Source organism: Astatotilapia calliptera, chromosome 7 (assembly GCF_900246225.1).
Source record: "Astatotilapia calliptera chromosome 7, fAstCal1.2, whole genome shotgun sequence".
In the NCBI taxonomy this organism is placed as follows: domain Eukaryota; kingdom Metazoa; phylum Chordata; class Actinopteri; order Cichliformes; family Cichlidae; genus Astatotilapia; species Astatotilapia calliptera.
Genome location: NC_039308.1, coordinates 40002884 through 40029971, shown reverse-complemented (window position 1 = coordinate 40029971; position 27088 = coordinate 40002884). Strand labels below are relative to the sequence as shown.

Below are 27088 nucleotides of genomic sequence, written 5' to 3'. Positions count from 1 at the left end.
TAAACAATCAATTAACCTGGGAGAAAATCTTTGCAGGCTTAATATGTTCTTACAGTTAGCATTGCATGTATGCTACTTATGCGAGACACAAGGTAACGTTACAAATGTTCGAAACATAGGAAAAAAGATATCTGAGCATCTGAACAAAAAAAAAAATATATCAAGAGGGAAAAAGTTATCTATACTGTGTCATAGTTACTTATAAGCATATCCTACATCTACATGTTTGCTTGGTTTTTTTGTTACATTCACTGTAATATTGACCAAAAGAATGCCCAAATCGCTCTTCTGCACACGCCGTAATGGAGCGAACACTCTTTTGAAAAGGACCCAGAGTCTCTCGTCTACATCAACACAAGACAGCCAGTGTTAGTTTATCTACACTCCTGTTTCCAACAGTTTGTTCCTTACATACCGTCACAGTAACATACCAGAAATGTCACTGTGAAAGCTAGCTATAATTGGTGTAGTCTGTCAACTGTCTCTCCAAGTCAGTGATGGTGAGCACAATACTCCATATGGACATCCATGGAGATTTAAAAAAAAAAGTTGTAAACAAGAATCACTGTTTGTCCATGGTTTCTGTGTCCACAGAAAAGTAAGTCTCAAGACATTTAAGAAGTAAGAAGTAAATCAGAATCTGATTCTGATTTACTTCTTACTTCTTAAATCCAAGGACTATTAAAGTAATAATAACGCCAATAGAAACAGTCCTATGCCACTGTTGATTTCTTCGAGTTCACATCCATGATAAGATCATCATGTCCTCCTAAGACAGTTTAACACCATACAATAATTAGTCTCAAGGCTACTGAACGAAGTGATACAATCTAGAAAGCTGTACGTACTGACCTCAATTCTGATCAAGTATAGACTGACTGTAGAACTACTGAACCACTTCCTCACAGCACCCTACAACAAACAGGCCAAAATGAGAGCAAAAAAGGAAGGCACAACACAGTTACATTTACCTAAAACCTACTTTGCTGAAAAGAAGGGGACAGGAAGGTAACAGCTATTGAGGTCAAACGTATGTACAAATGAGTCCCATCTGTGTGTGTGTTTATGACTGTGACACAAGGTAACTGTTCACAGAAGTGTGCAAAGTGTGCAAAGTTTAGAAATCCAGGTGGATGTTGAAAACTGAGAGGAATTGCCAGTATATTTCAACACTTCCATAACACCTTTGGGAAAATTTAATTCATGATATCAAAATATTAGTCTGGTTAAACAGAATTCTGCTGCATTAGCACATATTTTATCTGTATTTGTTCACCTCTTATAAAGTCACATTCCTTTTGCTCAACTGTAAAAATAAATAAAGAAAAGAAAATTGTTCAATAAGCAGATACAGAAAAATTACAGCTGTCACATCCATATACTATCCTACATGTACTGCCAAATTAGTTCTACTTTATATAACAAGAATCAATAAATATGGTGCACATTTATCTTTTGCTGTACTGAAGAGGACAAACATGTTGGAAGTGACTTCCCAGGCTTTTCTCTCCTGCTACCATCTGTCCTTATTAGAAAGAGAGAACAGATTTTAGAGCCAGAAAGCAATTCGGCACATTTCCCACCAAACCTGAACACCGACCTACAATGTCAATGCTGCACAGAGCTCAAAATAGACTAGTCACTCTAACTGCGATGTCTCAAAATATAGCTCATTTTAAAACAGTAAAACACTGCAAAAAACAAACAAACAAACAAACAAAAAAAGGATAAAGCCATTTACATTTGAGCTCTAAATTAGGATTATCTAGAAGTTTTTGTTCCTCTTACCTTCTACACCTACTTGAGAGGAGATGATCTTCTGAACAATACGCAAATCAGACACCCCTGAGTTCTTTCTCACAGCCACACAGTCTGCTGCGAAAGCTTAGCAGGACTTGACGAGCCTTATGAAAGCTTCATCTAGCCCCAAAAATAAGAGATAAAGTAAGATATTCCATGTATAGCAGGATGGTTTCCTATAAAAATTATCTTACACAAAGGATTTCCAGAGACGATTTTAGTGTTTCGAATAAACACTAAAAATTGCCATGGTTTGTTTCCTGTTGCAGTGTTTGTTGGACCCAAGCCGTTTTCACAACAAAGCTATTTCAAAGGATAGCCTATAAAAATGGGTCCCGCTTAACCATGTCAACAAACACTGTTGAGTTTATTACTTAAACCTAAAGAGCCAAATGAACGTTGTGTTTTTGTAGTCTGTCTGTGCTTATTGTCAGGAAACACCCAAGAAGTCACGAATGACTTCCTGCAAAGATGTGCGGAAATAAGAATATCCACATCCAACATTACATATACACTGTGTTGGTGAGAGTATTGCTCAAACAAGAATCAGTGGGATTGGCCAAATTTTGCATGATAGTACTTCCAGTTTAATTTGCCAGGTGGCCGAGTATGATGACCACAAGGAAAGCACAACAGTTAGTAAATGTGTTTGTTCAAGGCATGTTTACGATCGCGAGCTCTGACTTGTAATTTTAAAAACGTCAGTCAAATAAGTGTACATCCTTTCATAAAGAAATGCAAACACTGTGCTCACGATCTCCTATAATCATATCCTGTGAACTGATCAGAACTATACTCATACTTGACCTCCTCTCGTCTGTGTTATGGATTTGCTGTAGATTTAATGCAGCATTATGTCCTTTGAGTTGCTGTTTAATAACAAACAAAAACAAACAAACAAAAAAACCACGCAGTAATTCTTTAATAACCGACCTGTATCAAACTGCAGACATGACAAAATGGAAAGACTGGCAGGCCTGTGTCAAAATGGGACAGAACTCAGAATAGCGGGCAGCGAGGAGAAGCTGCCAAATAAAGGTCACAGGTACCATCTCTGCTACAGCCAAGTAGAATGGTGTCCATAAACAACTGTGCATCTGATATAAAATTATTATATCTAATGAAAAAGTAATGAAGCACAGAAATACAAATTACTATCTAAAGCGGGAGTTAGCTACAACACCATTTAATTTGAAATCAGACAGTACTACTGCACTACAGGGCTTTTCCCTGGATGGAAATGCACCATCAGGAGTTGACTATGCACTAAAGCATGACTGGTCTGTACATCTTTAAAGCAATGACTAGAGTGTTATCTTATTTATTAACTTTTTTTCCCTCCACTGGAAAATAAGTGTATTTTCCATTTTCATAACCCCATTTTGGATGCACCACTTACTTCCTCAGAGGATTGTTGCCAGTTAAAGACGTATTGCCATTGTAACCTGGAGTCATTTCAGATGAACCAAGCACTGATAGTCATGTTTGTATTATTTATTTAAGTGGAAATGCAGATGTTGGAGTACGCAAGATGTCTATGCTTGCATGCACTAACATTTCCATTAATATGTTTCCTTGGAAATGGCGTGCATGTTCAAAGGTAGGTCAGACATGTTAAGCATCTAAGCACACTTTAAACTATTAGCAGGAGTTGTATATTTTACACAAGTTTCATCTAAGTTGTTATTGCTTCTTTTCTGATTCATAAAATGACTGCCTGCAATTGTAAATCTAAAGATCTCCACTTTTAATTTCTTTAAAAAATAAATAAATAAAACTCCACCAACAACAACATTAAGCCATTACAAGATATTGCACAGTGTCATCCAATCAGCTGCACATTTCATAAACAAAGATTAGGCTCTAAACCACTCCTGGTGCAATTGCCGGTGTGCATGCTAGCTATGATCCCACATCAAAACAAGTTAGTTTTAGCCTCGACTGTGCAATCAAGACAGGATCAATGACATAAGCTCAGGCCTTCTGAAAACAATGAGCAGGTAGTAGAGTGAGCCATCACAGTATTGATCTAAGCAAAAAGGATTCCTGTAATGGGAGAAACAAGTACACTGGCTCACCTTAACGTCAACACTAGTAACACTTCAGAGGGAGGTGAGGGGCTGATTGGTGTCCAAAGACACACGTGCATACATATAGAAGAGCAGTGTGCTATGCTTGATTCAGTAGCATTTAAGACAGGAAATGCTAAGCTCACACCTCGCAGCGATCTGACTGAGCCGTAAGAAAGAAGCAGAGCGCAGACTGATGCTTCTGGAGACGATGCAACTCTGGTCAAAGCATCCATCTTCTGACATGCTCACTCACATAAACATGCACAAGAACACATGTTCATTCAAAGAGCAAGCTATTACTATGAAGAGGACAGAAAATGCATAGAGACGGGAGGTCCTTTTTTTGTGGTAATTTGAAATGCACACACGGTAAGGCTCAGAGAGAATACAGGGTAGGCGGTTCAGTCAGCATGTCCAGCTAGCTTGTAGTGCCGACCCTCTGTGCTAAAATGGTAGATCCCAGATTTCTCCCCATGCAATCTGCCACCAGCAACCATGGAGGCAAAACAGGAAGAAGACAAGAGAGGAGAGGGAGATGAGGAAAGATGGAACGCAACAGAAGAGGAAAGCTAGCATATTCCCTTTCCTCCTCATCCTCAGAGAAAACACACACACAAGAATATAAAAGGTCCATAAACAAAGACAAACACAGGGCAGACGGAAGGATGGTGATGGTACTTACATGAGGACTCAGTGCCGAACATGGCTGGGCCGGGAGCTGTGATGGAGAGAGAGGAGGAGGAGGAGAAAAGAGAGGAGAGAGAAAGGGGAGGGTGAGAGAGAAAGAGAGAGAAGGGAGGTTGATGAGCAGGCAGCTACACAGCGGGGGTCATCAAAGCAACACAATGCAGCCAGCCGGCCGTCGCTGCCTCCCAGACAGCCAGATGCCCCAGCTCCGCTATCCGTTGCTGCTTTAAAAGCCCTCCTCCAAACACACACAAACACACACAGCTAGTGCAGCTGCCAAAAAAAGGAGGCTTTTGGAGGATTAAATCAAGTACTAAATAAACATAAAATAAAAACTGGCAGAAATCCTTCACAGCCGCAGCAAATCCAGACACAGAGAAGTGGTTGTGGCTAGCTACTGCATCTCTGCTTTTCTGCAGTCTATATCCTCCTCCTCCTTATCCTCTCCATCACTCTCTCACTTCTCATTCCACTGTACGATTTACTAATGAAGAGAGAGACCGTGAGATTGTGGGGGAGAGGGAGAGTTTTTCCTGGGGAGAGGAGAGCTAAAAGGAGGGAGTGAAAAAAGAAAATCTGGCAAGGAAGCTCCTGCCACTGTTACTGCAGCCGTTGTAAGACAATAGCTATGCAAACAGAGAGTGACGTCAGGACAGAGGAGGGAGAGAGAGAAAGCTGTCAAAGACTGACTGACAACTACTGCTAGATGGAGAGAGAGAGGAAAGGAGGAAAAGAAAGGGGGGGGGGGGAGAAAGAAGGAGAAACACAAGCAGACTGGATGCAATAAAAGAGCAGATGAGAAAAAGATAACAGAGGAAAATATGAGAATGGACGAGAAACGGGAAAGCAAGGGGGAAGCATATTTAGATGATAAAAAAGAGAAAGAGAGAAAAGGCAGAGGTAGGGCTACAGATACAAACAGGACACACACACACACACAATGAAGCAGCGAAGGGGGCTGGGGGCTTTCATCTGTTAGTTCGACAAATTGAAACAAGTATGAAGCAGAGCATTGGAGACTACTGTGTATTTACTTGCTATTGACACACACACACACACACACACACACACACACACACACACACACACGCACACACACACACACGGCCATCAGCGAGCCAGAACAAAAATGTTCTGCCATGATCACAACATCATCAATCAAACTTGCACAGAAGACTTTAAGATTAAATCGCAATATTATCAATAATGTGAATTATTTTAGCAATAATAATAACAATAATAATAGCAACAACACACAGTAGATAGTTATGTAAGATTACAATTAAACAGAGCAACTGCAAGTGGAAATTATATAGAAGACAGAAAGAAACTTAATGGTAGCGTTACTCACCTGCTGTCATGAGACTGCTGTACAGTGGCATAAATATTGGTGTTTGCTCTGTTTGACAGTTATAGGTAAGCACGTATCTAAAGCACTATAAAAATTCATAAAAAAATTTTTAAATAAACAAAAACCTGCATTGTACCAAGAAACCGTTTAGTCAGTGTATTCAGGACACCATGATCCGCCTCTTTTAGGACACACATATACCCTGAGGTGCCAGTTATTGCACACTGTAACACCTTAATGAAGACTGGTACTAAATGTAATAAAATAAACACAAAACCCAGCAACTGTGCAGCGGCAATCTGCCCTAAACCTGCTTTAGGGAAATGAATAGATACAGTCTGCACAACAGCTTCTGTCCAACCAGCCTACAAACCTAAATATATAAATGGTCATCCAGCCGGACACTTTAATGGCCCCCACTGTGAATACGATGAAGACAGCTAGCATGTGGATTAGCTCAGCTGCTGAAGAGACGAGCGTGTACTGTTGGAGGCCTCTCATCTTTTGTGTCTCATACACCCACCTCCTCCTCCTCCTCCTCCACCACGTCTTTGTTCTTCAACCACAGGCAAGAGACCCCTTCTCTAACCCTGCTACTAAGTTAAAATATGTGAAATCAGCAGTACTGAGTCAAAACATAGTTTTCTTATAAGGAAAATCTGGTGTTAGGTTAGGATAATAAAAAAATATTTTAAGATTTACATCTTATATGAAATATAGCTACATATTTACATCTTAATCTATCATTTCCATGAACCCTAGCCACACGCTTACCTCTGGGCCCACCTACCTACTAATGGAAGAACATAGCGCATGTGCCCGTTCTTAGCACACAGAGTTTAGCCACATATCACTATGCTATTTTTACATGTTAAAAATCACTGCTATCCTGTTACACTCTACAATCTACGTCCCACATAAAAAACACACTTATCAAAATGAAACTCCTGTGAAAAATGTGCTACCTCGAGTACCAACTGCCTCCTGGTGTTCTACGGAGAAAAGCCATTGACCATTAAAACTCCAACTACCATTCAATAGTCATAAGTGATAGGGTGCTTATTGTGTTACTCTTAGTTAATATCTAACATCCTAAACATGTTTAAATCAGGGCTGTTCTCCTTGGCAGGTGTACTGTATATAGAAAGCATAAAACACCAGAAAATGCTTAATGTAATTGGCCTCCACAGTTTACTCTTCCACACTAACATGCTAATACTGCTGCTCCACCATCACCACTTGTCTCAAAGTTGCACAGCATATGCTCTGCTGACCTACTAAACCCACCCGCCCCCAAGAGACTGTCCATGCTTTCTTCCTGTTGAATGCCAGATTGAAATTTCAGTTTTCTGTTGTGCCCATATTAACACATACTTTTTCTATTATCAATAGTCTCATATATGTGCATGTCTTCCAGCCCAATTGACATTTAAAAAAAAACCAACCTCCCTAAATCCCATTGTTTTAGATAATTGCAGACCCATTTCCAAACTGCCATTCTTTTTAAAAAGCCTTGAGAAAGTTGTCATTCATCACCTCTTTCAGTTGGTGAAGAGAAACAATGTCTTTGATAAATTCTGGTTACCGATGAAACCACAGCACTAAAACTCTATTACTGAATATATAAAAGGAATGTTTACTGTTCCTCCACTACCTCAACTCATCATCACAAAACCTTATTATTATGTTACATTGTGTTTTGCTTTTTTTTGTCACACTGTCACTTGCTGCTCTTGTTTGCACATTTGCATGTGCACTTTGTTGTCTGCTGTCTGATAACAAAAAAAAAAAAAAGTCTTCCTTAGATAGTTAGATAGTTTTTTGTTAATTTATGTTGTAATTTATGTTAGGTCAGTCTGTCTTGTCTCTGCTAGCCAGCTAACTAGGCCTCTTAGTTAGCTAGTTTAGAGTTTTCTGTTAATTTATGTTGTAAATTTATGTTGCATGTAGCACCTTGGTTCCTGGAGGAACGTTGTTTCGCCTCACTGTGTACTGTTAAACTGTATATGGTTGAAGTGACAATAAAGCCAACTTGACTTGACTTGACTTGACTTGACTTGACTACTAATGGCAGTCTTATACACTCGGATAGAGGTGAATATTCTTTTAGTCCTACTAGACATCTCTGACCATGCCACTATATTAACAACAGTATTTTCTCATTCAGTGCCTCACTCAAATTCCCTCCATCTCAATTCTGGCCTAAAACTGTGGTTCTTAGCAACTTGGTAGCAACTTCTTCAGAGAGGTCAGTCATTACATCAGCTCACTCACTAGCGATATCAAAACATATCAGAATCAGAATATGCCAAGAACATTGGCATCATTTTGGACATATCACACCTTGCTTCCAGCAAAATTCAGAAGTCACTTTAAAATTCTATTATTAACATATAAAGCTCTACATGGTCAGACTCCTGTTTATATAGCAGAGCTACTGAGACATTATTACAGCAGACAGCCCCTCAGATTATCTGATCAACATCTCTGTTTAGGGCTGAACGATATATCGCATTTGCGATAATATCGCGACATGATCAAGTGCAATTTTCTAACCGCAAAGGCTGCGATTATACTCTGGACATGTCCAAATTCATGGGCTGCATCCTCCTGAGGCCGCATTTGTAGACCGATTACGTCACAGCGACGCGCCGAAGGCTGTCCAAATTCGTAGACTCCTCCGAATGTAGCCGACAAATGCGTCCTCCTTTTCCCCGAATTTGAAGGATGGGTCGGGTGTGTCCTTCGTGGCCTACCATATCCCAGAATTCATAGCGCGGCCCAGCCAAACTCCAGTTTCCAGCAATGGCGGCCGCTACTAAGTTTTAAAATTACTCATACTAATCTTTCTGGGTCACAAAATAAACTTTTAACATATTTTCAGGCGAGAAAGTAGTTGTGTAAACATCAAATATCTGCTCGGTTTATCAAGATATCCCATATTTGCAAAAGTGCTTTGACGTTTTCAGAGGCGTCTGCTACCCACCAGCTCGACAGCTAGCCGGGAGCTCGAGGGTTACTGATGCGGCCGAGAACGGCACAACTCCCGGCACATCATTTTCAGATCACCGCGGAGTTTCGCTGCTCGGGTTAAACGTAATATATAAGTCACTTAGACGACCTAAAAATGTTATTGTTGGGTTTTTTTCAGTGTTTTGTTTGTTCGTGAGTAAATCGGTTTGGCTGAGATTAAAGTTATTAGATTAGATAAAATAAAACTTTATTAATCCCCCGGGTGGGTTCCTCCTTGGTTTTCACACAGCTGACTAAACGTCAAACAGAAAACTTATTAAACAGAAGTATGAGACAGTCGAGAATTTACTCCAGTGTCTGGTTATATTTTAGATAGCAAGAAGCAGACGGCCGAGTTTATTAAACTCCACCGAGACAGCGGTGACGCTAATCAGAAGGCTAGACCGTCCAATTTCACGCCTTTAAATTTTAAAGGCGTGTTTGTGTGTGTGTTTATACAATTGCTATTATGTTTGCACTTTATGTGTAATGTTACTGACTGCAGAGATCAGTAAGATGTGTGTATTTTTTATTTATTCGTTTTATTTATTTAATATTATTTTTTAATTGAATGACTGTCTAGTAGTTCACAGATGTCGAAAAACTGAGTGTGGTAAAGCCACTGATTTTTTTTATGTATATTTCTGCAATCTGCACATTGTACTGACTTTCATTTTAATGTTTACACCAGGGTTCCTTGTCAGCACTTTATGCTCAGATGTTTGTAAGCTAAAAATAAACTATTGTGTATGTTCAAATATACTGTTGTGATTGAAGAAGTTAAATAAAAATGTCAGTCATCAATTCATGCATCACCTCATGTCATCATAACAGAGGTCTGTCTTCCAGGAAAGAACAGTTTAAAATTAATGTAATATCTCTGGCCATACTATATGATGTATTGCTTGTCTTTGTTTAATAATACAGAAGACAAAGACCTTAAAAAATAATCGCATATCGCATCGCAATCGCAATATTGGGGCAAAAAAATCGCAATTAGATTATTTTCCATAATCGTTCAGCCCTATCTCTGTTCCATCCTCTTATTTTAAAACCAGAAGACACTCTTGGGGTTGTAGCACCAATATCCTGAAATAGCCTTCCTCAGTCCAGCCAGTCCAGCTGAATCTCTAGTTTGTTTTAAATGACTGCTGAAAAATCATTTTATAGGTTAGCTTTACTTTAATCATTCTCCCATTACTTGTTGGTCATAGGTTTAACTATGTCTGGTGGAACATCTATAATTATCTTTAATGAGTGGCTTCTATTCAAACTGTAAAACACTTTACACTTTAAAAAAAGTTCCGCGACCCTAGGCAATGATCATCAGGTGCCTGATTGGTGTCTGATTAGCATCTTTGAGCATGGACCCTGCAACAGCATTGCAACAGCATGCCACGTTTGACTGATCTGACACAGCTGTAAATGACTCTCATACTGAGCTAAAATGAGAATAGTGAACAACCCCAGTACGTTTTTTCCCCTCGAAGAAAATCGAATAATCATATACAGTAAGCTCTATGTTATATTGAAATATTAAAAGTTTTGAGAAACAGAGTAGACTTGATAAGATGAACAAGCTTTGCAGTGCACTGACAATCCTTCCACTCTTAATAAAGACTCCTGAGATTCTGTTAATTACACAAGGGGCAGCTTGAGAGAGCTGCCCCTTGTGTAATTGGAGAGGTGAGGGGAAGCAAGCTGGGACTTTACAACATGCAGCGTGCTCTGCTCTTATGTCAGATCAGCAAGGTCTGGTATTAGCATGCTAAACAAACATTCTTTGTTTTTACATTCATCATGTCCCAATCAGCCCAAATAGCAAAGAGAAGGAGTTTGGGTGTTAGGAGGTTAAAGAATTTAGATTTCAAGAAATGGAGAACAAAGCAAAAACTTACTGAAGTGACTTGAGGTTCTTTCCATACGGAAGTGTTGCAGCTGGGCTTTTACATTAACATTTTGTGTGCCTTACTGTTTCCTCTCAGCTCCCATTTTTGTTTCATTTAGTGTGGATGCTGATTAAGCATCCACAGTATTGTTCTTCCACTTTTCATCTTACCTATGTTTTTTGTACGCCATCTCCTTCAACACTGTTCAACCACTGTTAGATTCCTCTTCTTTTAGACATGTGTGCTTGTATTTTTCTCATTTTTAACTTTTATATTTTTTAAATTTTCAACAAACATTTACAATGTATTTCAATGGGAGAATCTTCAAATTCTCATTCAACTTACTCCTCTTTCAACTCTAACTACTTCCACATACACTGACCGACAGACACCATTCAAACTGTAAAATGAAGCCACAACATTGAACTATTCAGCTTGTATTTGTCTTTTTAATATCTTTTATACTTTTTCTTCAGGTCCAGTTTAAGTTTCGTGCTTTTTTTCACCCGTTTCAGAGTTTATAATGGGTGTGTATGGGACAGAATGTTAATGTGAGTGAGACAGGTCAACTGCTTGAGTGGGAGCAAGGGAAAAATTTATCTTAAAATCTTCTCTTTAAACTGCTGCGTTGTCCACAGCGTTTGGTCTACAACCATCATTTTACCCTCAAAATATCGGCACCATTGCCCTCTTTCATCCAATGTTATTGTTATTGTAAAGGATGTTATGGTTCTTTCATAAATGCCACCAATGCACAGTCTCCTCCATGAAACTTTTCCATAGAGTCCAATGTTAAAATGGCTCCCAAAATTCGTCTGAAAATCAGAAGTACGGGCTGCCTTTACACTGTCACCACGTCCATATAATAAATTCGACAGACATGAGAACTGAGAATTCTGTAGACTGGACATTGCTGGTGCTCGCAGTGAAAGAATTTTGTCAATACTACTTGTAGTTTTCTGTTGGGAAGTAGGCCTGTGCGATATGACCAAAATCTCATATCCCGATATAAGAATTCTATCGTCCCGATAACGATATAAATCACAAAAATGTAACATTTTCTGTAAATTCTGTGAATCTCGGGCAGCTCGTCTTGCGGGAAGTGTTTCCAGCTGCGCGTCCTGTAGCTGGAGTCGAGTGTTTTAACAGATGCATGAAACTATACATTTTTAGACATAAGTTGTAAAGGCCGCCGTTTTCTTTGTGAGTATTTATTACACGGTGTGCTGCGGGGAAAAGCCTGTTCTAACGTTTGAGTCTAAGGTTTGTTTTTTAGCACCTGGCGGCTCTTTTTTAATTCTCATCCGTAAAAAATCTGCTCTTTCATCCGTCTGTAGTGTGGTTATATTAAATATAAGAGAAAGAGAGAACTTTAAGAAATTAATATAGCCACCACAGTGACCATCAAAACGATGAAAAAATATTGCCGTAAACAGTTTATTTTGCGACACCACGAAACAAACGATAGTGTAAAATGAAACGATAGACGTTTTTATATCGTCATCCGATATATATCGTTATATTGAACAGCCCTATTGGGAAGCATTTGTTTCGGAGTTACTTTTCTGTTTATTTAAACCAGCAGCAGGCAGGCACGTGTTTGTGTGGGGTGCCATTGGCTGGAGTGGCACCCCACCCCAGGTGGCTCACACCTGCCTGCTTAATGAGCTCTGTCTGTCACTGCCAAGATTCATCTTAAAAACTTATTTTTCAACTGCCACTGTGTGCACAGTGCTTGCTCTACAGCAGGCATCGAGGGCCGGTGTCCTGCAAGTTTTAGATATCACACTGGGTCATCACACCTGAATCAAATGATGAGTTCGTTACCAGGCCTCTGAAGAACTTCAAGACATGTTGAGGAGGTAATTTAGCCATTTAAACAGCTGTGTTGGATCAACGAGGCCTGGAGTTCGACACCTGTGCTCTACAGCCATCATTTCACCCTCAAAACGTAGACATCATTGTTCTCTTTCCAACAGGCTGTCTTTCAAAGCCCAAAGATGTAAACTATTTGAACTGTGTGGATCCAAGTGATGGGAGTATGTTCTAAGTAATCCATAGAGATGCGTTTTATTTTCAGATGTATTTTGGGAGCTTTGTCTGACTCCAAATGTTGTTTTGTCATCATTCAGCTTTTTCTCATCTACATTTTAAACATGTTCAGCTACTTTTCAACTTCTTCTGTGTGAATGTCAGCTTTCAACATTTCTACACTTTTGTTTTCAGGTGAAAATTTCTTTATTTTTCAGCTCATTCAATATTTTTAATTTAACATTTAGCAATTATTTCATTTCAGCTCAAAACAGTCAGCTATCATCAGCATTCCCACTGCAGTTTGTTGAGAAAATGCATTTTCTAGTTTTAGTGTTCTAATGAAAACTACACATTTTGTAATAAACTGCCATGTCTCCAACAGCTTTAATTGAGTCGCACTCATTGGGGAGACTTTATTACACTTGCAGTGAAGTAGAGTGGTGTTGTCAACATGAAAAAACTTCATATTCCTTTCACTTTCCTCTGTTTTCTGTGCAAGTGAAACAGACATAAATGGTGGTAGTGAAACAGAACAGAGAGAAGTGAAACTAGCACAGCTGTAAATGACAGTAAAAGGCAGGGGGACTCTTGTACTAAGAACAAATGAAACAAGTGCATATGAATAATGACAAAAACATATGAATTGTTTTCTTTCATTTAGTTGATTTATTTGACAGTGGCCTAGCTCACCCAACCAATGGTAATTCGAACACTTGTCAGGCATTGACTAAAGGAACAATGACATCTTTCAATGAATGCTTTACTTTAAATAGTGCTCCACACGGCCTCTCTTCAGTGGAACTGCATTCATGAGCGATTAATTCCTGAACAGTACACACCTCACCTCGCCTCCGGTTCCACCACAAAGTATCACCCCAAAAAAGCATCTCCTTCTGGTTGCTAAGCAACTGAAATAAGCGTGAGAGGAGTGTGGCCATCCTTCGGCAAGAGAAAAATGAGGAGAAGCATAAAAGGAGGAGAAGGATGCTCCAGTAGAGTTGAATGTGTTGATAATGAGGTGAAAAAAAGTATGAGCTTCACAAGACAAATATTAGAAAGAACCAAAACATTAGAACAATGTCACCTGAGTCTCATATGCTATATGCCATCCCACCAATATACCATTTTTTAAAAATTACAAGCAGAACTAATTATAAAAAGAATTAGGTACATATCCCAAAAGTGTCTGAGACAGAATTGGGGCAGATAAGCCTTGTTAGGTCAATGCATCTAACACCTATTAGAATTCACCCCCTCTTTTAGCTTAGCAGACTTTAGGACGAGACCAAGACCTTCCAACCATGGCTGGTGTCATTTCAATGTTTCTACACTAGAGCAGGGCGATATGACCAAAAATATTTATCACGATATACATTTGAAAATTCGCGATAACGATATAACTGACACTAGACAAAATACTTTACAACTCCACAACTTTATTATTGCAAAAAAAAAAAAAAAAAAAAAACACATCAATGTGTTTTCACTTAAACAAGGAGCTGTTTTTTTTATGTGCATTAAAGTTATATAAAAAATTATCAGTGCAAATGCAAATTCCTTGCTGACAGTTTAACCAAAAGACATTTCCACGTTCCACGGCCGACATATCCTCAGCATAACCATGTATAATATCCACAAAACTTAGAAAGTTATGTTGAAGCACAGTATGTATCACTCCGCGAGGCTCCTGCCTACAATAGCCGCAATCCTACGACAATCCATCAAGCGGTGCGGCTTCGTAGCTTACCAAAGTCGTACTAAAACATTTGACAGATTTTCGAGCGCCGTGTACCACATAAAATCGTTTTGAGGTCAGTAAACACAACCAGAATTCATACATAAGGCGCACGGGATTATAAGGGGCACTGTCGATTTTCAGAAAAATCAAAGGATTGATTTTAAGTGTGCCATATTTTCCAAAAAACACGGTAATAATGACGGCCCGCTAGCATGCGCTACCAAAAATAGTGCTTTGTTGTGTATCTGACGGACGAAAGCTAAACCAGTTCCACACCACTGAAGTTGCAGCATTTTTGCAAACCAGTTCTGGTTCGTCTGTTTCATTCCACGATCCACTTTCGCCCTTCTCATTCTCCGTCACCGCCATGCTTTTTCCGGCATGTGCGTATGAAAACAAAGGCACTGCGCATGCACTTTTACCCATATTCTATCGCGATATTTCATTTTCTTATCATTGCCCAACATTATACTGGTATTACCGTGAACGGTATGATATGGCCCAGCCCTAGTTGACACACCATCAATCCAGCATATCAAATTTACCATTTGAATGACAAGTTGAATAGAAAGTGTTGGGTTTTTCTGGCCTAATGAGAATTAATTTAGAGCACTTCAAGTTAGCTAGTATGAGATATGGACTGTGCCCACTGGCTCAAACACACAACAACAGAGTCTTTTTTTTTTTTTTTAAACAACCATGTCCCCAGCTACTACTACCAGATGCTCACACGGGACAGGAAGGACGGACAGTGTAGTTTTCATTACCTACACATGGTCACTGTTCAAATGCAGTGATATGTTTAGCTAACTGGGTCAGAAATACTTTGTGTGACCTGATCTAAAGTCAGGACCATCCTTGCCTTATAACGAGCACTGATAAATGAAACTGGAAGGTCAACAGGACATTGAGACTCAAAGAAGTCTTAGCTATCTTCACAACAGAAAAATGAAAGACATTTTTATGATACTGAAGACACAAAATAATTATTACAAGATGCATTGGATGCATTGCATTGGTTGATTCGCGCCCTGCTGCAAAATCATGCATTCACTTTTATGCCCGCCAATAAGGAGTAGCAGTATTCTCATGACTGATAGCTGTCACCAGATACTATCGCCACATCAGCACTGATACTGAAAGAGACAAAACACAGTGCCTGATGCCCCCCCCATCTCTCAGATGGTTGTGTTTAGTTTTACACAGAGTCTTGCTAATTTTAATCAGTTTGCATAGATTCAAATACATGCAAGAAGTAAAACCTTAACAGCATTTAAATACACACCACATGCCATGTCATTCATCAAACTGTCTCTGTATGTAAAATAGGAAGTCAGAAAGAGGAACAGAGGGTGGGGAAATAATCACTTGCTTCATGTTGTCGTACTGTGGCTGTTAGTCTTCTCTGACGAACGTCTGCCTTTGGCATGTAGCAAATAGTAGTATAATAAAAAATAAATAAATAAAATAGTTTATTTAACATTTAGATGCTGGACCCAAATCATGAATTCAGTGCTCTTGTTCTTATGTTTCATTATTCAGCCAGCTATGCTGAGAAAATGCACAAATCAACCAAACCAACCACAAATACAAGTGGTTAATATGTCAGCATCTTCTGTATGTATTATCTGTTTGTATGTAGTATCTTTATCACACCACTACATCCTGTATACAGAGAAGCTAGTTTCTTGAACTGCTGCAAACACCATCTGCTGCACAAATGTGCCAGTATAACATGATTGTGGCCACAGTTGATTAAGTGGTGTATTTTATAAGGCTGGTATCTTAAAATCTAAACAGTCCAACTTCCATTTTACATACTGATATCAAAAAATATGAAAAGACTTCCGTCTACTGAGCTACAGCAAGTTCAGGAGATGGAGTCCATATTCCAACTTTGGGAAGAAAAACAAAAAACAAACACTTTTTAGCTTCTATGACTCTCTTTACCCTCCCTACATCTTTCATCACACCCTTTCCTTCATGACTGCTATAAATTCTTTGAGTAGATTCATACAGGACAATGGATTTTACCTGCATTTCCCTCATCAGTGTAAAGGCAGTGTACCTACACAACAGTCCAAAAGACTTTTCTCATTTGGCCGGGGCAGTTATAGACATGGAAGGTCAGATATTAACCAACCAGCTGTTAGGCTCTGAAGTGTTCTTCTCAAATAACCCTTCAGTCTAAAGGGTGATCAAGGGTTTCTGATGTGAAAGTTCTCCCTGTGTATAGCTCTGTGCAGAAAACCACTCAGCCTGTGGACCTTTTCAGGCAGGGCGGAGCTGTATGCTCTGTCAAAGGTAGAGCTAACTTTTCTGGCTGAGATCATGTTACCAGTGTGCTGCACAGGTTCTAAATAAAGGTTTCTGACCAGTCTGATCTGGCTTTGTGGTGAATGTGTGCTGTGGTTGCCAGTGTCACGTCGCACAGCTGACTCAGAGCATTTCTTATATTCTTCATTCAATCTGAGACAACTTGATTTTATGCTGTAGTGTTTAGTGTGTTTAGTAGAATGGAGGTGTGTGTGTTTAATTTCTCACTACACATGTCCAAATAAATAAACATATGTAAGAGCATATTTGATGTATTTTTGTTGGTATCAGAGTTGTGGACCTTCCTCTCAGTACAGAATCATCATTTCTCTATCCCAGGCTGACATTTTTGAAACATTTTCACAGTAGGAAAAAAAATTCAGTCTTCAAAGAGATTTTATTTCTGATGCATTTATTATTTCTCTGGGGAATATGAAGCTTGGGAAAAATGCCCTGAAGAATGTGTCTGAATCCAAACACAATTTATCACATTATCAGCCTGCAAGTATTCCCCACACAAATTGTTCAATTATAGCTCTGCTGCATTGGTTAGTAAGCAATGTTACACAATCAAAAAAATGGTATGTAAATCTTCCCTTTAAACTTCAATTTCTTATACTCTGACATTTTGAGTATTATAGCTGTGCATCAAAATGACGGTGCCCATTCTGGAGGTCAAGGCAGTTTCAACAGCTTACTGTTGAGGGCGGTCCTCATTACCATTGTTTTTACACTGTGGATTGGTTAGTAATCAACAACAAAAAAGGCATGTGTCCATCAGTCTATATTTTAGGTGACTTTATTTTACCACTAGTCTAAGTTTTTTCTTCCCTACCGCGGATGTACCCAGTGAATGCGCCAAGCAATCTATGAAACCATCAACTCTGGAGATTTCTGGAAGAATCAGGTTGGATATTCCCTTTCTCACACATGGAAAACAACAGAAAATTGCCCACTTCAGACACCTCTGGAAACACCAATCATTGGTTTAGGTGAGGGAACTGACACGACCCCCACTCATTAGCTGTAAAAGACCTGACTATTATTTTCCGCTGTCACAGTCTGAGATCACACATACTCTGTAAAAAGAAGCTGGCAGAGCCTCCATTGGGTCCAGATAGAGTGAGAGCTGCTGCGTGTGCGTGAAAAGACTCAAGTGGTTGGATAAATTATCATTAATGAACCAGATACTCAGCACAAAGCCGTCTGCATAAGCAAATCACGAGCTTGTTGAAAGCAGACAATAGTGTAGTTTTGCCATCTAATACACACAGTGAGGAGAAGGCCAACATGAGCTTCAATTCAGTGTAATCTGCATTAAAATATGCCTCAATAGACAGTTTGGTATACTATATGAGACGCAGGTTTTACTTTTGCTTAACAGAGCAATTTATTACCACCATATTTCGTCATCACGAAAAAAAAATGAGAACATGCATCTTATACTGTGAGACAATTCTGCATAATGTTGCTATAAAGTCATAGTAACATTTGTTGACCTTCTCAGGAAAGTCAAGCAGCAGAGCTGATTAGTGTGCCCTGCATATTTACCAAGCTACCAAGTTTGAAAGAGTTGAATATGCATTAAAAATAAAATTGGTAGAAACTTTGTCAGGAGGTTTTGTTTTTGTTCACAGAAGATTTCCTGGCTTCATCCAAACAGAGGATTTAGTCACAGCAAAATCAGCAGCACTGTAATAAAATATTTCTCTAATAAGTTTATAATTAGGGTTTATTCCACTGTATACAACATGTTTTGTAAGCAGTCATGCAGTTTTGTTTTTTTTTATATTCAAGCGAACACTATAATGAAATAAGATGCCCTTTATCAAAACATAGAGCAACTACATAACATGTTGTCTCGCTTTCCTACCCACAAAAGGGATTTGTTGTAAAGTTATTGCTAATCACTTTTATCACCTAAGGAAGATGCAAAAGGACAGGTTTAATGAGGAGTGACGGCTAACTAAATGGAGATTAGATGAAGTACCTTGGCCAGTTTTAAGGGAGGGAATCCCACAAGCTCTTATTTCTCATTGTAAAGGAGGAAATAAGAAGAAATATTATAAGCATATACTGGTGTCAGCCAGGAAGAGGAAGTGAAACTGTGTTATCAATTCAACACCTTGCATGATGTGTCCCATAAGATCAACTGTAAGAAAAGGTCAAGCATGACAAGCTGTTGTGTGTTATCATCTCTAACTGACTGCAGAATTTTTTTTATTTCAAACTCAGATATGTAACAGCACGATGGCGAGGGCACATCGTAGCTGTGGGGTTTCAGTTCCATTCAACGTCCCCACTGTGAAATTTAATGAAATAATATTTACAGCCAGCTGAGACTGTATGTATGCCATTAGTTAAATCTAATACAATGAGGATATGCCGAAAAGATACAAAACCCATGTTCAGATATCCAGTTTGGCTTGACATGATTTTTTTTTTCTTTGACCACATTTAGAAGACACCAATGTCTGACTCACTGAGAATTTTATACATGCTTTTCATAATCTATTGATTGTTCACTTCAAAACTTGCTTACATGTTCTGCAAACGAAGACATTTTTCAGCTACCAAAAACTCAAATCACTTTGATTAAGACAATAAAGGTGACATAATTATTATTATATCCAACTGTTTTCTTCCTAGCTTTGCATGATTTACATTTCAAACTAATCCTTTGTAGCAGACAATTCGTTAATTTCCTGTCTGAAACGAACCATTTTAGCTACTCTACCTTTAAGCCAACTTTCTTCTGACTGGCTGACTCTGGCAAAGAGGAGGTTTAAACCACAGACTGTATATAAAGAAGGGATATAGTTTCAGGGTTTGCAAAGGAAGCCAACACAGATGTGCTTTAAACCTGCATTTCTTCCCTTACAGATAGAAGAAACCAGCAACTCTGGAAGGAAGTAATGGTCAGAACTTCAATAAATGGTGGATGGAAATTACTGATGTAGATAAGTAGACTAGGATATAAGCAGCTGCTTAAAAAGCTCGAACCAAGATTTAACATCCCAGGGCTAAAATTATTTTCCAATTTCAATTTCATTATACACAATATTGTGAAGCTAGTGAAAAGTGACCTGGCTAAGTCATTTTATCTACTGTTAAACTGAAATGCTAAGTAGTAATTTTACAATTTTACTAAAACACTGTAATTTTGTGCTTATATTTGACTTACTGTTATGGGGGTTTTTCTAACACATATATAATTGCAAAGTTTCTTGAAGTATCATGGCATAATTTTTGGGGCTACATTGCACACCCCTAATGCCCAGCTGTATAGAAGTCTTTGGGGAAAAACAGCCCTTTACTTATTTCTTTTTTGATGCCACTTTGATGCTGCAGACAAAGTAGCAAAAGTAGTGAAAGTAAAAGCGTAGTATGAAAAGCATTTCATGAATATGTGTATCCTTGAATGCTTTGGTTAGTAAGACTAGAAAAAAGTTACTCTAGCTCAACCCATCTTCAGATGCTGATAAAAGTGCTGATTGTGCAATTTAACAGACTTGCTAGTGTTACAGTTGTATTATGAATTGTGTAAGACAGCGGTCGTTATCGTTAACTCGGTTTTCCTGGGTCTTTTCACGTGTGTTATGAATAAATATTCTTTTTTTCGGTACCGGTACTAGTTTTATTTTGTTGTATTTATCCGCGACACCTTAAAGGCCGGTCCGTGAAAATAATGTCGGGCATAAACCGGTCCGTGGCGCAAGAAAGGTTGGGGGCCGCTGGTGTAAGACATTTTAGCCTTATTATTTCATTTGGAGCCCCGGTAATGTTTAACTGTCCTGACAGCAAGTAAAGAATAAAATACCAAAACGGTATTCAAATGTCTGCTTAGCCTAATTACAAATATTATACCGTATTTTCCGCACTATAAGGCGCACTTAAAATCCTTTAATTTTCCTCAAAAATCAACAGTGTGCCTTATAATCTGGTGCACCTTATGTATGAGTTTTGGTTGTGCTTACTGACCTCGAACGGATTTTATATGTGGTACATGGCGCTCAAAAATCTGTCAAAAAATGTTTTAGTACGACTTTGGTAAGCTACGAAGCCGACCACTTGATGGATTGTCGGAGCATTATGGCTACCATAGTCAGGAGCCTGAGTAATCTGGGTCTGAAGCTCTGTCCGCGTCAGGTCCTAAAGTCAAACAAACACTGCGGCATCACTGAGAGTTAAAAACTGTCTAAATTCTTTCATCTGTAATAAAATGATCAGTGTTGCTGCTTTATTAGGTGTAACAATTAAGTTTAACATCCAGGCATCCATGAAAACAGAATTTATTAAATTTAACAGAGTTAGAAGTTAGCAGGAAGTTAGCGCACTAGTTTCCAGCTAAACATGATATAGCATGTTCTAACTGAGAGATTTCTGAAAAAATTAAACCGTACAGCTCTGCTGTCACTTCCAAGATAAATGGAGAGAGAAAACTAAACAGCAGGGACGTTTGTAGGGTTACTGAAGTTGGACTAGCTGGTAGGGCTGGGCCATATTATACCGTTCACGGTAATACCGGTATAATTTTAGGCAACGATAGGAAAATGAAATATCGCGATAGAATATGAGTAAAATGCGCATGCGCAGAGCCTTTGTTTTCATACGCACATGGCCGACTGTTGAGTGAAACAGATGAACTAGAATTGGTTTGTAAAAATGGTGCAACTTCAGTGATGTGGAACTGGTTTGGTGTTTGTCCGTCAGATACACGACAAAGCACATTTTTTTGCAGAACATGCAAGCGGCCGTCGTTATTGTCGTATTTGTCGGACTAAGATGCTCTTAAATCTGCGAGTAATCTGGGTCCTAAACTCCGTATATTTCAGGTCAAACGAACACTGCAGCATCACTGAGAGTTAAAAACTGTCTAAATTCTTTCATCTTTAATAAAACGATCAGCATTGCTGCTTAACCAGGTGTAACTATGAAGTTTAACTTCCAGGCATGCATGAAAACAAAATGTATTACATTTAACGGAGTTAGAAGTTAGCAGGAAGCTAGCGGAAGTTAGCTCGCTAGTTACCTAAGCATGATATTGCATGTTCTGACTGAGAGATTTCTGAAAAAATTCAAACGTACAGCTCTGCTATCACGTCCAACATAAATGAAGAGAGGAAACTAAACAGCAGTGACGTTTGTAGGGTTACTGAAGTTGGGCTAGCTGGTATATAATTATGTGCTACCTGATCGCTAGCGACACAGCTATGTTAGCATAACATAAACAGTGAAGCTGGAGGACGAACACTAACACTTTTCCACTTATAAAAGTTAACGTTAAGGTTCCTGATAGTTAGAGACAAATGCAATCGCATGGCAGGATGCTGTAAACGGACCAAACTTCAGTCAGGAGAACAACTGAGATAATCCATCCACAATACGAGGTTAGTCATTAATATACTGCAACAACATGGGAATAGAGCCGCTGCCAGAGAATTCAACATTGATTCATCAATGGTACAGAAGTGGAGGAAGCAAGAAGAATGAGTTTAATAAAGTTTGATTTATCTGACTGCTTTGTTTCGATTAATGTGCCTTATAATCCTGTGCACCTTATGGTCCGAAAAATACATACTGCACACTGCAGTTTAATGTTGCAAAGCACCTCTTTTTAACTTCAGTGGATATTATACATGGTTATGCTCAGGATATGTCAGCCCATTTCTACTGGAAATGCCTTTTGGTTAAACTTTCAGCAAGGAATTTGCATTTGCACTGTTACATTTTTATAAAGCTTTAATGTACATAAAAACCAGCTTCTTGTTTAAGTGAAAATAAATGGAAGGTTGTCTTTTTGCGCTAGTAATGTTGTGGAGTTGTATTTTGTCTCGCATCAATTATATCGTCAGTTATATCGTTATCGTAAATTTTCATATATATCGTGATAAATATTTTTGGCCATATCGCCCTGCTCTACTAGCTGGTGCATAATGATGTGCTACGTGATCGCTAGCAACACAGCTATGTTAGCATAACATAAACACTGTGAAGCTGAAGGATGAATGCTAACTTTTTTCCAATTGATAAAAATTAAAGTGAGGGTTCCCAACGGTTAGGGACAAATGCAATCACATGGCAGGATGCTGTAAACGGACCAAACTTCAGTCAGGAGAACAACTGAGATAATCCATCCACAATAGAGGTTAGTCATTAATGTGCTGCAACAACATGGGAATAGAGCAGCTGCCAGAGAATTCAACATTAATGAATCAATGGTACAGAAGTGGAGGAAGCAAGAAGAATGAGTTGAGTAAAGTTTGACTTATCTGACTGTTTTGCTTAATGCGCCTTGTAATCCCGTGCACCTTATGTATGAAAACAGACCTGTTCATCGACAGTGCGCCTTATAATCCAGTGCACCTTATGGTCCGAATACTACGGTATAAGATCAACAGGTACAAGTACTAGGTGTCCTGCTTGAGAATTATATATTAAAAGGTTTTAGAACACTAAAACAATTTTAAAATTACTTGCAGCCAATTGAGAAAATAATAATGATAATTTAAAAAATAACCGAAATACAGTTGCTTTTTAATCATAATTATTATTAATAATATTTTAGGATTTTTGTTGTTGTTAAGGATTCCCTAATTTTTCACTCATTTTAAACCTTTTTTTAATTTTATGAGACATTGAAGTATTTTTCTTTTATTTCCTGCTATACAATCTGTCATGTGTTGTTGCACTTTCTTGATGGGAAGTATGTTTTATCATAAGGTAAAATACACCCATCATTAGCGATACTGTTACAAAACCATAGGTTAGTGTTCTAGGGTTAACAAACGTTCGACACCAATACTATCCAGACATTGAGATACGAATGATCTTCCAGAAAAGTTGATTCAATTTCCCGTCTATAGACACCACATCAGTGACTCATACAGGAGGTCACAAAAGATTTCCCCCCCCCCCAAAAAAAACATCTAAAGAACTGCAGGCCTCATTTAAGGTTGCTTTTCATAATTTAACAATAAAAAAATAAAAAAAAGAGTGGACAAAAATGGGATCAATAGGAGAGATCCAAGGTGGAAAACCCCCCCACTCCTGACCATAAAAGAACACAAAGGCTTCACATGTACCAAAAATACATCTTGTTGATCTTGCCGGGGGTGGAGGGGGGGGGGGGGGGGGTTACTGGCCACCCTCTGCCAAAAAAAATTAATCAATAAATAAAAATTGCTCCCCCTACCAAAATTTGCTTATGATTTGGTTTTCTTATGTACCAATTTTCAATGATGTTAACTTTAACAGCAGGAAATGAACTATGCATATAATTCTTTTCTATAATTCTTGCCATATTTTTCAGCTAACCTGTATTTGACAGCAGCATAATAAAACTGGAAATTCTGTTTTTGGTGTGCCACCCCAATATTTTTTAGTGCCCCACATATGCCCACCACTATGAAAAAATTCTGGAGGCGCCCCTGTGTGGATGTGTGTCAAAGCAAGACACAAAACACTTTGTATAAATGTGTGTGAACAGGTGAAGGCAAGTTGTATGAAATGCCTTCAGTCCTCAAGTAGATCAGAATGGGTTATGGTTAATTATAAGGACCCAGTTACTTTCTCCACATAGGGCCAGGGAGGTTTGGCTAACTTCTATCCATCCATCCATCTTCTTCTTCTGCTGCTGCTTATCCGGGGCCCGGTTGCGGGGGCAGCAGCCCAAGCAGAGAAGCCCAGACCTCCCTCTCTCCAGCCACCTCCTCCAGCTTGTCCATGGGAACACCAAGGCATTCCCAGGCCAGCCGAGAGATATAATCTCTCCAGCGTGTCCTGGGTCTGCCCCGGGGCCTCTTCCCAGTGGGACATGCCCAGAACACCTCACCCAGGAGGCATCCTTGTCAGATGCCTGAACCACCTCAACTGGCTCTTTTCGATGTGAAGGAGCAGCAGCTCTACTCTGAGCCCCTCCTGGATGGCCAAACTTCTCACCCTATCTCTAAGGGAGAGGCCAGCTGACTTTCTTCCATTAATAAATAAAATCACAATTTAAAAATGGATCTTGTATTTACTCAAGTTTCTCATACCCCATATCCTGCTTTAGAGTACAGAGCGCTGGAATTACTAGCTCAGACAGTCATCATGGTAAAAGGAAGATGGAATTCCCGAAAGATGCTGTGGATGTTTCTATCGTGATTTCGGTCTAGGTTTAAGGACTGCTACATCCCTACTTAAGAGAATAATCTTTGATGCCTTTCCAGACTTCTCAGGGAGGATTACGGTTTGTCAGGCAGCCAATTCAGCAGCAGCATTAACACCTTTCATTGCAAGAACAGAATAGAATAATAACCCTTTATTGTACAACGAAAAGCAGTGGGAAGGTGAGAGCCAGCTGCCGGCATGCCGTATTGAACCTGTCAAACTAACCTTTTACGCCCATGCTTTTTGTCATGACTATTCAGTTTATATACGAACACACGCACGAATTCTTCAACCAGCTTATTTGTGCCTAAAGGCTCTCTTGCCCTCTCTAGCCGGGGCCAGCTGGCTTTCTGAAAGAGCACATTCTTCCATCTGCTGCTCAGCTCTCAGTCACAGGAGACGAATCCACCGGCTGCTGTGAAGGCACGGAGACACAACATGCCAACTACAACCCTGAGCTCGCTGCGAGTGCCCAGCAGAGGTGAACACCTCAGGTCCGCAAGACTAAGCTTAACATTTCTTAAAAACAAACAAACAAACAAAACAAAAGCAACACAAAGTTCGCTTCAAGAGCATCCCTGACAGAGGCGACTCCTGAAGTTAAAGGAAGAGGAAACTTGGCAAACGGTCGCTCTGAACTCTGGAATCACCGTTAACACTGACTCATGATGGAGACCATTAAAAGCAATACACTGCTCCCCGCCTTATGCCGCTTGCCAGGACAAACTCATTCCACGGCAGCTCGGGAGCATCCTGTTCACTCTCCCCTGTGCATTAAACATCAGTCACGCGTGTGAGCGCTTCCATTTAAACTGGGCTCAGTGAGTCGTAGCCACTAACTCAACCTGCTAGCTAACTGCTAACAAGAGCTGCTGGCTAACGTTGGCAAAAACTTTAGAAAGAAAAAAAAAGAGAGAAGTGGAAGCGTTGTGGATGACAGCGTTGACAGGGATCATGTGAGACATCTTACCTCAATTTGCGTATGTAAAGAAACTGGTGAAAGACCTCTTCGTAGCTAGCATTTCTCCTGCCAGCAGTCCAGCATGTGTCTGAGTATCCAGCAGCAGACACTGTGTATGTGTGGACGTGTCTGCAAACGGGGCTGGAAGGCTAACCTTAAAGCTAACAGTTACCAGTTAGCCACCGGCTCGCTAACCTGGACAGTTAGCCCCAGCGGCCTCAAGGTGTCGCTGATTCACCTACAGCGAGCTGCAGAAAACACCGTTGAATAAATCCTGTATGTTGGCGATTTCGAGTTTTTAAATAAATATAGCCAGCAAACACTTTTTTGGAAAGATTTAAGCTCAATATGAATCATTCCTGTGATTTTTATAGTCATAACAATTTGTCATTTATTTTCCCAGTGTAAAAAACAAATAAAAAACTATTATGTATCATAACACTTTGCTTCATGACACCTTGTTTGTAGTTTTAACCTGTTATACACTTATCAACCACCCTGCCTTAGGAATAAAATCAGCAGTCTGTCAGCCGTCAAATCTAATTGGAAAAATTCCTCATACTGCACATGCAGCTGTTATTCCCCACAGCCATATTGGGATCTCTGCCTGCTGCCAAATTTCGGTGCAACATTTTTTTTCTTTATTATTCCTGTTTTGTCTAAAATAATAAAAAGGCAAAATTTTAATATTGGGGTAAAAACAACCACACATGTGCATCACTGATTTAACTTAAGGACAGATTTTTAATATGCAATTAATCAGTAAGTCTGGTTTTTTGGGGTTTTTTTCCATATTCCATCAGTCTGCTGCCATTAAAGATTAAAATCTTTACATCACAAGTGATCTACAAAAGAAAACTGAATTGGTACTTGGTGCCCAATTTTTGTTTTTCTGTATATGGATAAAAACATTTCCATCATAAATGGATGCAGAAAAGGTATAAAAAACTGCCATAAATTAAATGTCTAAAGTTCAAAATTTCCTTGGAGTGGGTCCCAAATCTTCAAATGAAATGTAAAACAAAAATTGGGCACCAAGTACCAATTCAGTTTTCTTTTGTAGATCACTTGTGATGT

At 39.2% G+C, this 27088-nt stretch overlaps 1 protein-coding gene across 6 annotated transcripts in view; it reads right to left on the bottom strand.

Moving 5' to 3' along the window:
• The window catches only part of LOC113026206 (suppressor of tumorigenicity 7 protein homolog), a 59497-nt gene extending 33233 nt beyond the window's left edge, over positions 1 to 26264 (bottom strand). For 4 of the 6 annotated variants that reach the window (XM_026174710.1, XM_026174711.1, XM_026174712.1 and 1 more), the window contains exons 1-2: positions 10821 to 10860; positions 4555 to 4590 (exon numbers count right to left, since the gene is read on the bottom strand). In XM_026174710.1, coding sequence (XP_026030495.1) covers positions 4555 to 4590; positions 10821 to 10845 — 61 coding nt within the window. In that variant the 5' untranslated portion in view covers positions 10846 to 10860. Of the gene's footprint in view, positions 1 to 4554; positions 4591 to 10820; positions 10861 to 26020 lie in introns of those variants that run through there. The other 2 variants (XM_026174714.1, XM_026174716.1) reach the window with 2 other exon arrangements.
• Between the last annotated feature and the right edge of the window lie 824 nt (positions 26265 to 27088).